General features: G+C 42.3%; 1 protein-coding gene across 1 annotated transcript; it reads right to left on the bottom strand.

Moving 5' to 3' along the window:
- Positions 8,593–14,603, bottom strand: LOC8082884 ((+)-neomenthol dehydrogenase). The gene is made up of 6 exons (XM_021462710.1): positions 14,394–14,603; positions 11,488–11,731; positions 11,111–11,185; positions 9,967–10,161; positions 9,450–9,853; positions 8,593–8,779 (listed from the first exon to the last, which is right to left on the bottom strand). The coding sequence occupies exons 1-5, from the start codon at positions 14,426–14,428 to the stop codon at positions 9,470–9,472; spliced, it is 933 nt and encodes a 310-aa protein (XP_021318385.1). The 5' UTR covers positions 14,429–14,603; the 3' UTR covers positions 8,593–8,779; positions 9,450–9,469.

Below are 15,018 nucleotides of genomic sequence, written 5' to 3'. Positions count from 1 at the left end.
ATTGATGCAATTTGAGGTAAGCAGATCCCTTCACAAGTACTGGCGCAAAAGAAAATTTGATGGACTGTTTATCTACTTATGGTGGAATATTTGAAAGGAGAGAAACAGAATAATCTTCTAGAACATCATTCTTTAACTAAGTGAGGTGACCTTCTGTAACATCCCCGATGTTACGGTTACTAAAAACGGATCATGTCATCATGAGCATTGCATATTATAATTGTTAAGCACACCCTGATGCATTAACTTAAAATAAGTTTAAATTTGGTTGAATGTGCTTAGGAATTTAAGTGTGTTTATATTGTGTATGGATGCTTGTGTTGGTGTTTAAAACCCTTGGGTGAAAGTTTTCCGAGAGCTTAAGGGGGAAACCCTGATTTTCAATCCTAGTTTTTGCCCCCTTTTGTGTAATTCAAAAACCAAGCAAAATTTGAAGTTGAGTTCAAAAGCAAAGTTGTAGGTCTTGTCAAGATGTACAACTTTGGTGTTTTGAGTTTTTGAAGTTTCAGTACAAAATCCAAAGTAATTTTGAAAATACAGATTTCCGGAAAATGTCCCCTTTTCCAATTAGTATCCCCAATTCAAAATCTATTTGGAATTTTGAAAAATGGTCAACATGAAAGTTGTAGGGCTCAAAAAGTTGAACAACTTTCATGTTGGGAGTTTTTCAAGTTATTATGAAAAATCAAAAGTAATTTTAGAAACCCTGTTTTGTCCCCAATTCAAAAATTTGAATTTCTCTGAATTGAGTTTGAACTTCAAAACTGTTTTGGCAAAATCACTAGTTTCCACTCAGAATCAGCTTGGGACACCTAAATATATTTTGTAGCTCATAAAATTTTGCACAACTTTTATTTTGGCAGAATTTTGACTTCTGTCGACGAAAGCTAGTCGGCAGTCTACCTTGGGGTATACCCACGGTAGTAGTTTATCGGTAGACGGTGCGCAAACTACGAACTCGATGGTGACGCAAGACACGGACAAGCTTTTTATCCAGGTTCGGCCGTCGAGTTGGCGTAATACCTACGTCCTGCGTCTGGTTGTATTGGATTGTGTTGAGAGAATATGATGTTTGTATGACTTGTCCTCTAGGGGACCCCTGCCCCTCCTTATATATCCTGAAGGGACAGAGTTACAAGCAAAGTATCCTATTTGGTACAATATCTTGTAGCCTTGCAGTGCACGCCGACCAGTCGTGCGCCGCACGTCTTCATCCTGTGGGCCGAGCCACCTCTGATGGTGCGGCCCATATAGGCCCATGAGGGTATAGGGGTTTATACCCCCACAGCTAGTCCCCGAGCACCATGTATTGTGATGTAACACGCCGTCTTGAGCTTCTTCGATCAGTGAGGCTTGACGTCTTCGATAAGCAGGAAAGTCGTCCAAACAGTTGCAACGGTATTTTGACCGACTCAAAAGACAGTTGATCAACATTGACATCGAAGAAGCAGGTTGTTCGAAGAGTGCATGGTGCTCTTAATCAAAAAAGATTTCTTTCCTGGTGAAGTGTGCCCACTTTACTTTTCTGAAAAGTATAGCCTTTCAAAAAGCAAGCATATTCACCGCAAGGTGAAGTGTGCCCACTTAGTCCCCGAGCCTGGTAGTAGGTGACGTAGGCACGTGGTGCTAGGATCAAAAGAAAAGTCCTCAAAAAAATTCTGAAACTGAGATGCATCGTCAGATGCATCGTACCGATGTAGTCCCCGAGTTTGCTGGAAGGCGAAGTATGAGCCTTGTAGCAAGGTCTAAAAAATTGAATTTACCAGTCCCCGAGCATATCATGCTCGTCTGCAATTGAATAGACTAATCGACCAGTCCCCGAGCATATAATGCTCGGTGGTCGGTACAGTCCCCGAATTCTCAAATTGGTGGGCTGGTCGACCAGTCCCCGAGCGTATAGTGCTCGGTGGTCGGTGCAGTCCCCAAACTCTTAAATTGGTGAGCTGGTCGACCAGTCCCCGAGCGTATAGTGCTCGGTGGTCGGCACAGTCTTCGAGCACAACATAGAGAGTAGTCGACAAGTCCCCGAGCGTGGTTGGAAACGTAAACGTGCTCGGTGCTCGGAGCAGTCCCCGGGCACAGCGTAGGGAATAGTCGACGAGTCTCCGAGCGTAGCTTGTCGACTGGGCCAAACTCCTGAAAAATAAATATAGAGAAAATAGGTAGTACATGATGTATAAATAAATTCTAGATAAAAAATCAGCACTAAGGTAAGTTTTAGATTTTTTATTATAAAATTAGCACAAGTAGTTAATTCATCCTAGAGCTTGTACCAGCTCTGGTCTAGCCAACAATCAGCATGAGGTGCGGAACCTAGACACGCGTGGGATTATCAGCCTCGCCAGAGAGCTACTGCCGACCACCCGGAACGCAGAGGGCGGATCTCGTGCACGTGTAGGGAGGAGTCGGAGACAGTACCGGCTCTGGAAAGCTCGTGTAGGAGAAAAAACTAGTGTGGCTAAAAAAAAGTTTTTTTTGAATGATAATAAAAAATATTATGCCAAAAATAAATAAGATATTAGAAGTGTACTTATCTTTGGATGAAAGTCTAGTCGGTGACGACAAAATTGTCCGGCCCTCGAGCTTTTCGACTTGTCATGACGGTGGTCGCTGTTGTCGTAGCGTCGTTCTTCGCGGTGATTATCATTGCGACACGATAGGTGGTCGAAGGATGTAAGCTGAGCAGCTGACTAGACCGCTTGAAGGATCGCTAGGAAGCTTGAACAAAGTTTAGCGGTTTGCTTGACAACTATAACTTTTGAGAGAGTCGGAACTCGCGATTAAGACAGAGTTGAAGTCAAACTCGGCGGTGCGTAGCTGATGGTCTTTTTCTCAGTCTTGAACCGAGCCTGCAAGACCGTTGCTTTTTGTAGTCGACGAGATCTATGCCGCTAGCATGAGACAATATGGAACAACTGCGAATATAGTTTAGCTTTGTCAGATGCCTAGCGGGATTGACTTGCACCTTGCATGCCTTTGTAGTAGATGCGTTTAAGCTCTTCATTGCTTTGTTGTGTGAGATTGGAGATACACGCAAGAGTGTACTGCCGCATGGTGTGCCAGAAGTTTCATCCCATCGGGGCTTCAAGGCGTCACGGGTCTTCACGGTCGTGATGTACGACGCTGCTGCCATGACATGTTGTCGAAGAACGCTCGTCGCAAGAAGCCGAGTCGCTGACTTGGTCAATAGTTTCGAGTAGCCGCGAGAAGTTGAGTCGTGACATTGTCGGAGTGGGGGTGAAACCGACGTGGTCAGGGCAAGTAGACCAAACAATTTGGTCGATAGCCCGAGCAGGTCGGTGTTGTCGATCTGCCTCCCTTTGTAGCAGAGAAGCGGGTGACGCGTTGTCGGCGTGGTCGTAGACGTTGCTGGAGTAGTCGGAGTCGTAGCCAGCGTGGTTGAAGCCGCCGCCGACGTCGATGAAGAAGTGGTTGGCGCAGATCGGATCTACACCTCCTCTGTGGTCGTGGCGGTGAAGCTGTTGAAGCTGACGGTGAACGTGAAGTCGCCCGCCATGGCCACGAAGTCGGGGATGATGACCATCTCGTTCGTCGGAGAAGTTGTACGCACACCCCTACCTGGCGCGCCACTGTCGACGAAAGCTAGTCGGCAGTCTACCTTGGGGTATACCCACGGTAGTAGTTTATCGGTAGACGGTGCGCAAACTACGAACTCGATGGTGACGCAAGACACGGACAAGCTTTTTATCCAGGTTCGGCCGCCGAGTTGACGTAATACCTACGTCCTGCGTCTGGTTGTATTGGATTGTGTTGAGAGAATATGATGTTTGTATGACTTGTCCTCTAGGGGACCCCTGCCCCTCCTTATATATCCTGAAGGGACAGAGTTACAAGCAAAGTATCCTATTTGGTACAATATCTTGTAGCCTTGCAGTGCACGCCGACCAGTCGTGCGCCGCACGTCTTCATCCTGTGGGCCGAGCCACCTCTGATGGTGCGGCCCATGAGGGTATAGGGGTTTATACCCCCACAACTTCTATTCAAATTTTGGTCGATTTTCGCATAAAAACAAATGAGAGGAGATAAGGGAGAGCTACAGTGATCCAATGGGGATCACGAGCTCGTCCACTGCGGCTGCAGGGCGGGCAGGCACCGCTCTCGCGCGCGCTGCCACGCACCGGACCACGCAGCTGCTTGGCTGCGCGTGTCCGCCGTGAAGCGGACACGGCCCCGACGTGCTCATCCCTTCTCCTCGGTGATCCCCCTGAGCGGCCGTCTTGTTTTCTTCTTCTCACCCAACTCCGACAACCTCTCTGCGCCATAAAATTTCACCGTGGTCGTAGCTTCTTCGCCCCCGAGCTCTCGCTCCCAACTTCGCCAAGTTCTCCGCAGTCGATTGCGCCCCCGAGCGCAAGCGCTAACCCACCAGAGCCCTCCATCCGATCCGTTCTTCTCCAACCCCGGCTGAAACGCCGCCGTGGACGCTCCACCGTGACCAGCTTCGCTCCGCGCCTTTCCTCTGCCGCTTCTTGCTCGGTTGAAGTCGCGGTGAGCTCCGAAAGCTTTTGCGTTGCTCAATTCGCGCTCTACTCGCCTGGGGCGGCCGGCGTTTGCTCGGCCGAGGCGGCTATCCGCCGTGCCCGTGGTCGCGGAGGCTAGGCTAGAGGAGAGCGGGTGTAAAGGGGGTCTACGGGTGCGCGAGGAAATGGGGAAGCTAGCGCGCCTCGCTGCGGAAGCCGGGAGCTCACCGGCGTTGAGCTGGAGCCCACCGGAGTGGAGGCGGGAGGAAGAAGAAGCTTCTGACGGGTGGCCGTAGGAGAGAAGCAGCGCCCGCGCGCGACGCGGGAAGGCTTCCGGGCCGACTTGGGTCGTGCCCAAGCGGGCCGCCTGCGTACAGTGCTGTTTTTCTTTTTCTTTTTGATTAAAAATGCTTGATGTTTGAATTTATGTTGTAAATTGTGTAGTGATTCAAAAATGATGAAAATTTTTGTGTAGGTTACATAAATTTATTAGAACACAGGAAAAATATTAGACTTTATTTTATGATAGTTTGCATGTATCTATAAATTGCCTCTGTTTATTAATAAATAAATCTTCCATGATTTTTAATAATTTATGGGTATATCCAAAAATCATGAAATTTGACATGTGAACTTGTGTTACTGTTATCTAACTTCATGAATAATTTCACCTCTTTTTGATAAAGTATGCTCTGTTTCTTAATAAAGCTATTTAAAATGATTATAAAAGAAATAGAAATAATTAATCCTTTTAGGATTTGAGTGGTATTTTGGATTGACAACCAGTGGTTACTTAGCATGATATGCTCCCTGGTTATGGATTATTTTATATAAATGATCTTTGTTGTTTGATAGCTACACAACATTGCTTAATAAAGATGATAAAATTGGTTTAGTAATAATCCATGCTTTGATAGCTAGATTAGTTTGTTTCTTTACCATGAAGTTAAATTGTACTCGAGATAGTTATGTTTGTTGTTATCATCCAAGAACATGTACCCTGTCCTTATCATGCCATGAGTATCTCATAATCATGCATATGCACTTTTACGTATAGACTACGTTCCGGAGGAATCTGATCCTCAGTGGGTTGCTTCCGAGTTTGTGGATCCTTCTGGTGTTGCTGAGTTGTCGGACTTCCCTTCCGGTCAAGGCAAGCCCCGGACATTAAACCCTATCCTTGTATTTTCATAAAGTTATTTATATCACTTGAGTTAATATGATGCATTAGGTGAATAGGAGTTGAGTGAATCCCATTTGCTGCATTATCCACCTTGATGATTTCCATATTAACCTTGATACTTGTTTAATGAAAATACTTAGTATGCTTAGCCCTGCTTATTAGATAGGTTTTCAAATGAGAAAGTTTGAAGGGTTGTTGTGGAATACTTTTATGGTCAATAATGTTTAAACTTGAGACCGGTCGGTGGACTTGCTTTAAGAATGGAGTCTTAAAGTAGTGTCTCCAACTGTGTCGATTAAGGACCGTTCCGTTGTTGGCCTGTTGTGATTGAGACCTTTGAGTACAGCCCACATGCGGTGGTAAGCCTTACCTATAGCTATTCCGATACTTGAGAACGGCTAACCGCGTACTGGGAGTGGAGAGATGGCGAGAGTAGCGTGTACCCACCTTACGGATCTGAGATGACCGGGAAACATCTAGATTGACTGTAGGATGGTGGTGTACTGTACTCTCGGGTGACGCTGGACCCGTTCTTGTATGGGAGGATCTATAGAAACAGGTTGACATATGCAAGATTAAGTTCTACATATGTCGTGTGGAACTGAATCCCCAGCTGGGTTTAATCGATTCGAATCGCCGTGTTTCCTCGGATATGGAGCCTCAATCCTCACACCATCATCGTAGTAATAAGTGAATCTTTGGTATAAGAAAGATATGGTTTGCTTATGAAAGTTTGATAAGAATTTGGTTAGTCATAAATGATAACCTTAAGTTAAAACTTGAAAGTAGGTTTGAATCTTAGTAAGCTTCTATGCAAAAGGAATGCTTTGATCTTGCTAAAGCTTTACCTTGAATCCCTATAGCCTGCATACCTGAGTCTTCACCTCTTTTATGGTCGGTTAAGTCTTGTTGAGTACTTTTGTACTCAGGGTTTATTAACCCCTGTTGCAGGTGAACCCTTTGATAATCCTTTTGATGGTCGTTGTTACTTTACTCTTGTGGAGGAGAGTGATGATGATGAATCTGATGTGTGACCTTGGGCAAGTAAAGCAAGTTGTGTGACTTATGGTTTATGTAATATAAAGTTCCGAACCTTTTATGTACTAATACTTATGGTTTGTAACCGTTGGACTTAAGTTTCAATCTATGTTATGTAACCTTTCCGCTTTTACTCTGATTTATCTTATCTATGAAAATGTTGTAATGCTGTAATGCTTAATGAGGGAATTCCTGGAAAGAATATAACGTGGATGATTCGGGTTTCCCGAGGACATTCGACAGACTCCTTGAGTCATTTGGAACTCGTGCATGCCGATCAGAAGTCTTTGAGACAATGATGGGTGCAGGTGGGCCACTTAACTCAGGAGGTTCTGCCACAGCTTCCTTTACAAAGAAAAGTTTAACAAGTTTCAGTGGACCATCCATTCACATGCTGATCTTCGTTAGTAGGTTTTTCTTCGTTTTTCTCTCTTTTATTTTATTTTTCGGTTTTTTTGGGGCTTCTCCCTCTTTTCTAGGTGGTGGCCTAGTCTTTTTTTGAGTAGTTTCCTATAAGTTTGTTTTTTGGGTCCTGTACTCTCTGTTTTGTTTTTTCTTTTATCTAATAAAAATCTAACAAAAACTTTTTGCTACTCTTTGAAAAAAAATCATTTGCTGAGATGCAGCACTACTGCATGCAGCAGTGCCACGGTTATGCGTTGTTGTCCACTGGTAAATAAATAAACAGAAATCCGTACCTTTCGGTTCGATAAATCTTCAAGATGACAAATGGCAGCTGCCATGTGCCGGTTTGCCCGCAGCTATTGCCTACGTACGTACTCCCTACTGGTATACAGTATTTTACTTCTGGCCTTGTTTAGTTCTAAAATTTTTGGTAAAATGGATACTATAGCATTTTTGTTTATATTTGATAAATATTGTCTAATTATGAAATAGCTAGACTTAAAAGATTCGTCTCACAAATTATAGGCAAACTGTGTAATTAGTTATTTGTTTTATTTATATTTAATGCTCTATACATATGCCGCAAGATTCGATATGACAGAAAATCTGAAAATTTTTACAAATTTTTTTAGAAGTAGACCCACAGATTTTTAAGAAACAACTAAGTCAACAAATCTCAGGATTAGCACAGGCAACTGATTGTCGTAGGGCACGCGGCTGCCGTAAAAAACAATATTTCTAAATCTTAAAATAATTTAAAAAAATACGAGCATTTATATCAAATTAAAGACTTGAATCTAAATGGATATGTTTTACCATAAAAAATCCTACTAGCTAAATTATAGTTAGTTCGCATGCATACAAATCTTAACATGACTATAAATTAGAGGCATTCATCAAGTCTCTCATTACCCTCAGAAGATGTAATAGAAAAAAATACAATAAATGCTTAGAAATATCATAAAGATCTAGGCTTCAACTAATAGACTATAATCATTATTACCAACAATAAAAATTAAATTTATTATGTTTTCTAAAAGAATTACCATACCATTGTGAAGAAACATAAACTAACAGCCTGAATTTATATTTAAATTGTCGTTATGAAATATAATTTATAATAACCTCTTAAATTTGTGTCTAAATCAACCACCTCTTCCATTATAAAAGATAACAATAAATTTGCATCTAAATTACTCACATTAGTCGGACACCTACATGCTAAAGTTCAACGCTTTGAAGAATTGATGCTACTGTCTATGCACCTACGAGTGGAGGCACCATTCAAATGAACAGAAAGGACAATCAGGTGAGAAGGAAGAAGGAAGCACGCTAAAAAAACCTAAAGTCCATATCATGCTAGTTAGAGGCAATGTAATTTGTGAAACGAATCTAAGTGACCCAACTCACTCCCTCTTGGGATCATAGAAAGCAAAATGTTGTTAGATCCTAAAATAAATTTAGAAAAATATAGACACCTGCATCAAACAAAGCCAAAAATTAAATGACATACATCATCAGGTAGGTATTCAGGTCATCACCACAACCCGTTCACAAACATAATCAGTCTATTACCAGGATCGTTTAGCATCCTGCACCACACTCTCAAACAAGCAAAATACCGAGAGCACCGTGACCGTGAGCTCACGCGATGGCAAGCAGCAGCAGCGAGGAGCAGTGCCGGCCCTAAGGGGTGGGCAGCAGGTGCGACGGCCGAGGGCCCAAGCAAGATAGGGGCCCAAGTCCAAATATATAAGACCTCATACCATTTAGTTATAGTCCATTAGAACTTAGGATTAACGAGAAAGTGCAGCGGCTCATCAGCAAAAGGAGTTTTTTTTGAGACGGCGAGACATAGGTACGCAGTACCAATAAGATCACCACATGATTAGCATCATCAGCATTGATCATCAACGTTCCGATGCTCGAGTTCCAGAATCCAAACGACGACATTCTAGATGTCAACTAGGCAGCTGACTAGCTGAGGCAAAGCTTTATGTCCTTGTGTCCTTTTTGTGATTTGTGAATGTTGATTCTAAATCAATTTACGTCTAAATTGTATAGGTCCTAGGTTTTTTCTTTGTTCAATTTTTGTCTAGTACTTTGTACTCATATAGTTATGTTTTTCTTAGCAAATTAGAATGCTTGAGCTTATCTACCGAATCTATCATTCATTCAACAGTGTTTTTCTCTCGTAATAAATCAATGAACAGTACTTTCAGCTATAGCTTTTTAGACAAGCGAATAGACCTTGTATAATATAAGATTTTATGATCTACAAGGGCCATCACACGACAAATTCGCCAGAGGGCCCTCAAAATCATAGGGCCGGCACTGGCGAGGAGCCAAGCCGATCCAGACATCACACGAAGGAGGCCAGCTCCTTGCCCTCTTCAAAGAAAGCGCCGGTCACCCCGCCGTCCGGCAGCAGCGCTACCTTCACCACATTCCTCGCGCCCTCCTCGGGCGCCAGGAGCCCCGAGTGCAAGGTTATGTCACTCTTGACGTAGCCAGGATGCACGCAGTTAACGCGCAGCGCGGGATGCTTCGCCGCTAGGATCCTCGAGTAGGCGTTCACGGCCGCCTTGCCCACCTTGTACGCCGTGAACGCCACTGGCCACCCGCGCGCTTCTGCTCTGCCGGCCTTGAAGTCTCTCAGGAACAGGTCCAGCAGCTCGTCCAGCCTCGCCTCGGTGAGCTTGCCGACGTCATCCAGCTCTTGCTTCAGATCCTCGTTTGTGAAATGCTGCATTGATGAAGAACTTCGGTTCAGACGACTGACGGCCACTGATTCAATCGGGGAGTGGCCTATCAATGGCTGGATTGGATGGTGAATTTGATCAATAACAAGCTAGGTACCCTTAGCAACCCAAAGTCGGAGGAGACATTAACGATTCTTCCATCGTCAGAGGCTTTCAGCAGAGGCAGCAAGGCTTCGATCACATGCTTTGTGCCGTAGTAGTTTGTCTGCAGGCCTTCCTTTGCAGCGTCGTAGGTCTCCCGGCAGTTTCGCCATAACCATTCAAGCCTCTGTTCCCTATCCATAAGACTGAACTGTCGCACACATCAACAGAAAAGCTTGTTCAGTAGACAATTAAGGCAAGGTTTCTTTACATTGTTGTTAACCATGAAAGATATGGGTTATATTTAGATACAGATTCATAGAGTTAATTTTAAATTATTTTAAATAATGACATACATGAATAATCTAGACACAGAACTAGAAGGCTATTTCAAAAAAAGAAAAAAATAATAACGATAGAGGTAGGCAACTTATATGCAAATCTAGAGTATTATTTTAGGTTAAATTTTATAATAAATCTAGATGTTACTCACTTCTATCACTATTAATATAGAAAAATTAAAAGTATGCATGCATAAATGTGTGTCACTATTAGACCCTATAAGCATCTACATTGAATTGAGTCAAATACATAGCTGAATCCAAGGTTTCAACCGAACACATATTGAGTACATGGATATGAATGTGTCATGCAAAGGGGAAAATATTGATAGCGATGGGGAAATATATAAGGTAATTGATAATTAAAGTCTATCACAGGTGGAGAAAGATTAGAAAGTAGCAATATAAATATTCTGTTATAGTATACAACACATGAGGAGTATCTACTGAACATATGTCAAACACAAATGAAAATGTGGTGCAAATGGTGAAAACATGAATGAGGATGGAAAAATGTATTACTGAACCATGAGGTGGCACTAGTAGATGGACTAGCATATCCTGGTTTAGTTCCAAAATTTTTTGGAAAATCGATACTGTAGCACTTTCGTTTGTATTTGACAAATATTGTCCATTCATAGACTAACTAGGCTCAAAAGATTCGTCTTCTCAATTTCGACCAAACTGTGCGATTAGTTTTTTATTTTTGTCTATATTTAATACGCCATGCATATGTCTAAAGATTCGATGTGACGGGGAATCTAAAAAATTTTGTAAAATTTTTTAGGAACTAAACAAGGCAGAAAATATAAACCTCACCTTTTCCTCTCTTGGTTCTAGATCATCAACAGAATCTTGAGAGAACACAACCCCACCAACCGCGGCATTATTTACCTACATACAAATACAAGTGAAGTAGGAGTACTACTCCCTCCGAGTTTTTTAAGTATTACATTTTGTTTGTTATATCTTTAACCATTAATTTTAAAAATTTTATATAGTTTCATGTAGCTTTATATTTTTTTAGATTTATTGTGAGAAATACTATCATAACATATAATTCATATATTATGAAATTATAAGGATTTTTAAAAAATAATTAGTCAAAGATTACAAATATGACACTTAAAAAACAGAGGGAGTATTAATCACCGGCGGCCCAGTCAAGATTTTGAGACACCAGAAAGATGACTTACCAGGATATCTAACTTCCCGAATTGGGTATTCAAGAAGTTGGCTAACCGAGCAATGCTAGAAAGGTCCGTGATATCAAGCTGGTGAAAAAGAACATCGGAGAGAGCCAGCCCTTTGAGCTTCTCGACGGCTTCCACGCCCATCCCCTCGTCCATTGCCGTCAAAACGACGGTGACGCCATGGCCAGCCAGCTGTCGGCACACCTCTAGGCCGATACCTCTGTTCGCACCGGTGACCACGGCAATTCTGCTAAAGCACCAATCACAACAGTACTGAGCTTGAGCCTTGTTGTAGTAATTTTGAGTAAATTATGTTTCAAAATTTTTTTTTGAGTAAAATAAATTACCCTGGTCATTCAACTTGAGCCTTGTTGTAGTAATTTTGAGTAAATTAAATTACCCTGGGTCATTCAACTTGGATTCGTAAACTCTAAAGAGGAATTTCTTGATAAAGAAAGATTTTATTAATTTTGAAGGATATTACATCAAGGTGAAACAAAATCTTGAAAAAGTCTTTCGGCCCCTCTGCTTGAATCACACAACCTCAAAAAGATAGAAACCCACGAATATTTATCCTTAAACTTTAAGTGACTCACTCTACGTTTATTCTAAATTTATCTAGACCCTGATTCTCATTTGGAGTGAACCATTGCTTAAAAAGTAAGAACCCCATGTTTTATTTGAAAGGATAGTAAACGTTTTATATAATTTTTAATTTATTAGATAAAATAGGAGTGTTGACTTAATAGAATTTAGTGTGGGGGTGGGGGGAGGGGCTAAAATCCTCCTCACAACCACCCAACCAATAGGGCAACGCTATAACTTTGTTGTGGATTGTTAGGACGTGTTTGGTTGTCCTGACTAAGCCTAGCTAGGCTCCTTAGATGCAGGCATTGCGTTGTGTTGGATACTTGTGCTCGGCCACGGGCCTGACTCAGCCCATGCAACAAGCCACCCCTCCCCTAGTCTATCTCTTGGGAAACGAATTTAGATCTGTTTTTGTCGGGTCTAGTTGGTGCGCGTGTACAGGTATAATAAGGCCTTGTTTAGATCCAAAAAAGTTTTGAATTTTGACACTATAGCACTTTTATTTTTATTTGATAAATATTGTCTAATCATAGAGTAATTAGACTTAAAAGATTTGTCTTGCTATTTACAGGTAAACCGTGCAATTAGTTTTTGTTTTCATCTAGATTTAATGCTCCATGCATATGCCGCAAGATTCGATGTGACAGGAAACTTTGAAAAGTTTTTGGTTTTTTGGATGAACTAAACAAGGCCTTAGTGAGCACATGCACGAGGTAAGAGGGAAGTATGCTAAGTCGCCAACCAATCAATTAAGGTTCCATGCGGGCGCCTGCATGCAACGCAAACCAAACAACTGAGGTTGCCTGGCTTCAAGATGCAAGCCTAAGAGCAACTCCAACAGCTTTGCTATTCTTATTATGAAGATCTTTTAGAACTTGTATAGCAGAAAAATAGCCTCCAACAGATGTGCTATTTGGTTTTGTAAAATAGAAAGTTTGCTATTCCTTGATTTTCGTTGCCCATATATAGCCAACCACTGACACTAGCTATCTGATAGCAAGGCTGTTGTGGATCTCTTTTTTTAAAAAAAAAAATTTATTTTACAAAATGGCTAAACATTAGAATTTGGCAACTAATTTTAGCCAAGCTCTTGGAGATGCTCTAACTACCTAGAGATGAGAACCAAATAGGTCTTTAGAGCACAACAACCCAACTCAAAAGACCTGCACCAGATGCATCACTAAGCATGAACTAAACAACTCAAAAACACATCCCAACAACTACGCCTAAGAAGACATTTAGGAAAAAAACTTATTGCATTGCCATTAAGGAATAACACTGAAGACCACCAAGATCTTCATACAAGCCAGAGTTAAATTTTCATCCGAAGATGCATTGATATTGGCAGGAGGTTAGAAGTGCCATCACAACACCTCAACAAAGAGGATCAGCGTCGCCATGCCGACACTAGCACGAAACTAATTAGAGCTACAACATGCACCCATGGGTCACTCTGGGCATGAAAAACCAAATAAACGAAACCAAACCGAAAGAACCGGAAACCAAAACCGAACTAACTGAACTGATCGGTTTCGGTTCATGTTTGGTTCCAGCTTCTCAGGAACCAAATTTAGTACGGTTATTTCGGTTCTAGGCCTCGGTTAACCGAAATAACCCGAAATATATGCAACCCATAGGAAATGTGTACTGAAAAATAGCCCAGCGAATTGTTGCTTGTTTGCCTTAGCATTTGAGTGAACTATGACATATATGTGTGCTATTGTTTTCATTCTTCATTGTTCTTTAAATTGTCCTATTGGGTGCATGAAATGAGGGGAAATGCTGCTGAAATTTACCTTTGAGTCAGCTGTTTTTTCATTCTCTGGAAATTTCGATTAGAACCGAAACCGAACCGAAATACTCGAAACAAAAAAACTTCAGTTCCATCAGTGCCGAGTTTCTAAGTAACCAAATTAGGTAATTACCCGAAGAACCGAACCGATCGGTTTCGGTTAACCGAACGCCCAGAGTGACCCATGGGGGCCACTCTCCCCCGGATCCGACTGTAGGTGCCCCATCGATGAGTTGCTCCCAAGGATGGGTCTGCCACATTTATCCCTCGTGCGTGGCATTCGTTGGATCTGAGAGAAACAAAATTAAGTGCCTCGCCGTCACACAGCCCTTGCATGGGAGAGGCGTGTTAAGGCAAGCTCGCTCGAGCGGAGGCCGGAGGCCGCAGCGGGACCTTTTGACGGTTATTAAGTTACACGGAAAAGTTTAAGGGACTCCGATACACTCTCTTAATTATCCTCTTAGGACACGATCGACACGCGAGCAATGAGCATGGCGATATCATATTCATATATGGCATGGACACGTACCTTGTGTTGCGAGGACAGGAGATAGCGTCTTCCATGACCGTGGAGCAGCAGGCATGGGAGACGTGTCTTTGCCTAAAACTGATTTCGATCTGGGGCAGATATGGTTTAGAGAAGAACAGGGGAATGAACACGCATCTCGTAGACGATGATGATATATTTCGAAAGTTTGTAGGTTAGCAGTATTAATCAGTGGACCATCACGACTATGACAAGACAGACGATGGACCGTGGATTTGTGGAACACTGGAACGTGATACATGCAACAGCTGTGCCTTGTGTGGTCTCCGTTCACGAGCCTGTCTACCAGCAGACATCGAGTTGACGATTGGTTGCCAAAACCTGTCCTTCACCATTCCGCCCAGGTGGCAGAGGTACACGTGAACGTGACAATGGTCCATCGTCTTGTTCTTCTTTCTTTGCGAAAAAAAATGGCCCGTCTTCAGATTAGCCCAAGCTCACACAACGGTGAGAATATGGACACTGTTTGGATCACCAGAAAGTTTAGTCCGTTGTTGTATATAATCATAGGCTAGATGGAATAGTTATTTCTTTCTAATAATGAGTTCTACTCATCAGTTAGCGTCTATTAGTTTTTGTTAGACCATAATTAGTTAATATTTACACT

This window comes from Sorghum bicolor, chromosome 6, assembly GCF_000003195.3.
Source record: "Sorghum bicolor cultivar BTx623 chromosome 6, Sorghum_bicolor_NCBIv3, whole genome shotgun sequence".
NCBI lineage: Eukaryota > Viridiplantae > Streptophyta > Magnoliopsida > Poales > Poaceae > Sorghum > Sorghum bicolor.
Note: the sequence above shows the minus strand (reverse complement) of the source record. Positions and strands in the feature narration are given on the sequence as shown.

Excerpts from the sequence above, each read along its gene's own strand:
- LOC8082884 (XM_021462710.1), bottom strand. The coding sequence starts at position 14,428 with ATGGAAGACGCTATCTCCTGTCCTCGCAACACAAG. Across the intron at positions 11,732-14,393 it reads TCCTGTCCTCGCAACACAAG|AATTGCCGTGGTCACCGGTG; the intron begins GTACGTGTCCAT and ends GTGCTTTAGCAG. Across the intron at positions 10,162-11,110 it reads TAGAACCAAGAGAGGAAAAG|TTCAGTCTTATGGATAGGGA; the intron begins GTGAGGTTTATA and ends TGTGTGCGACAG.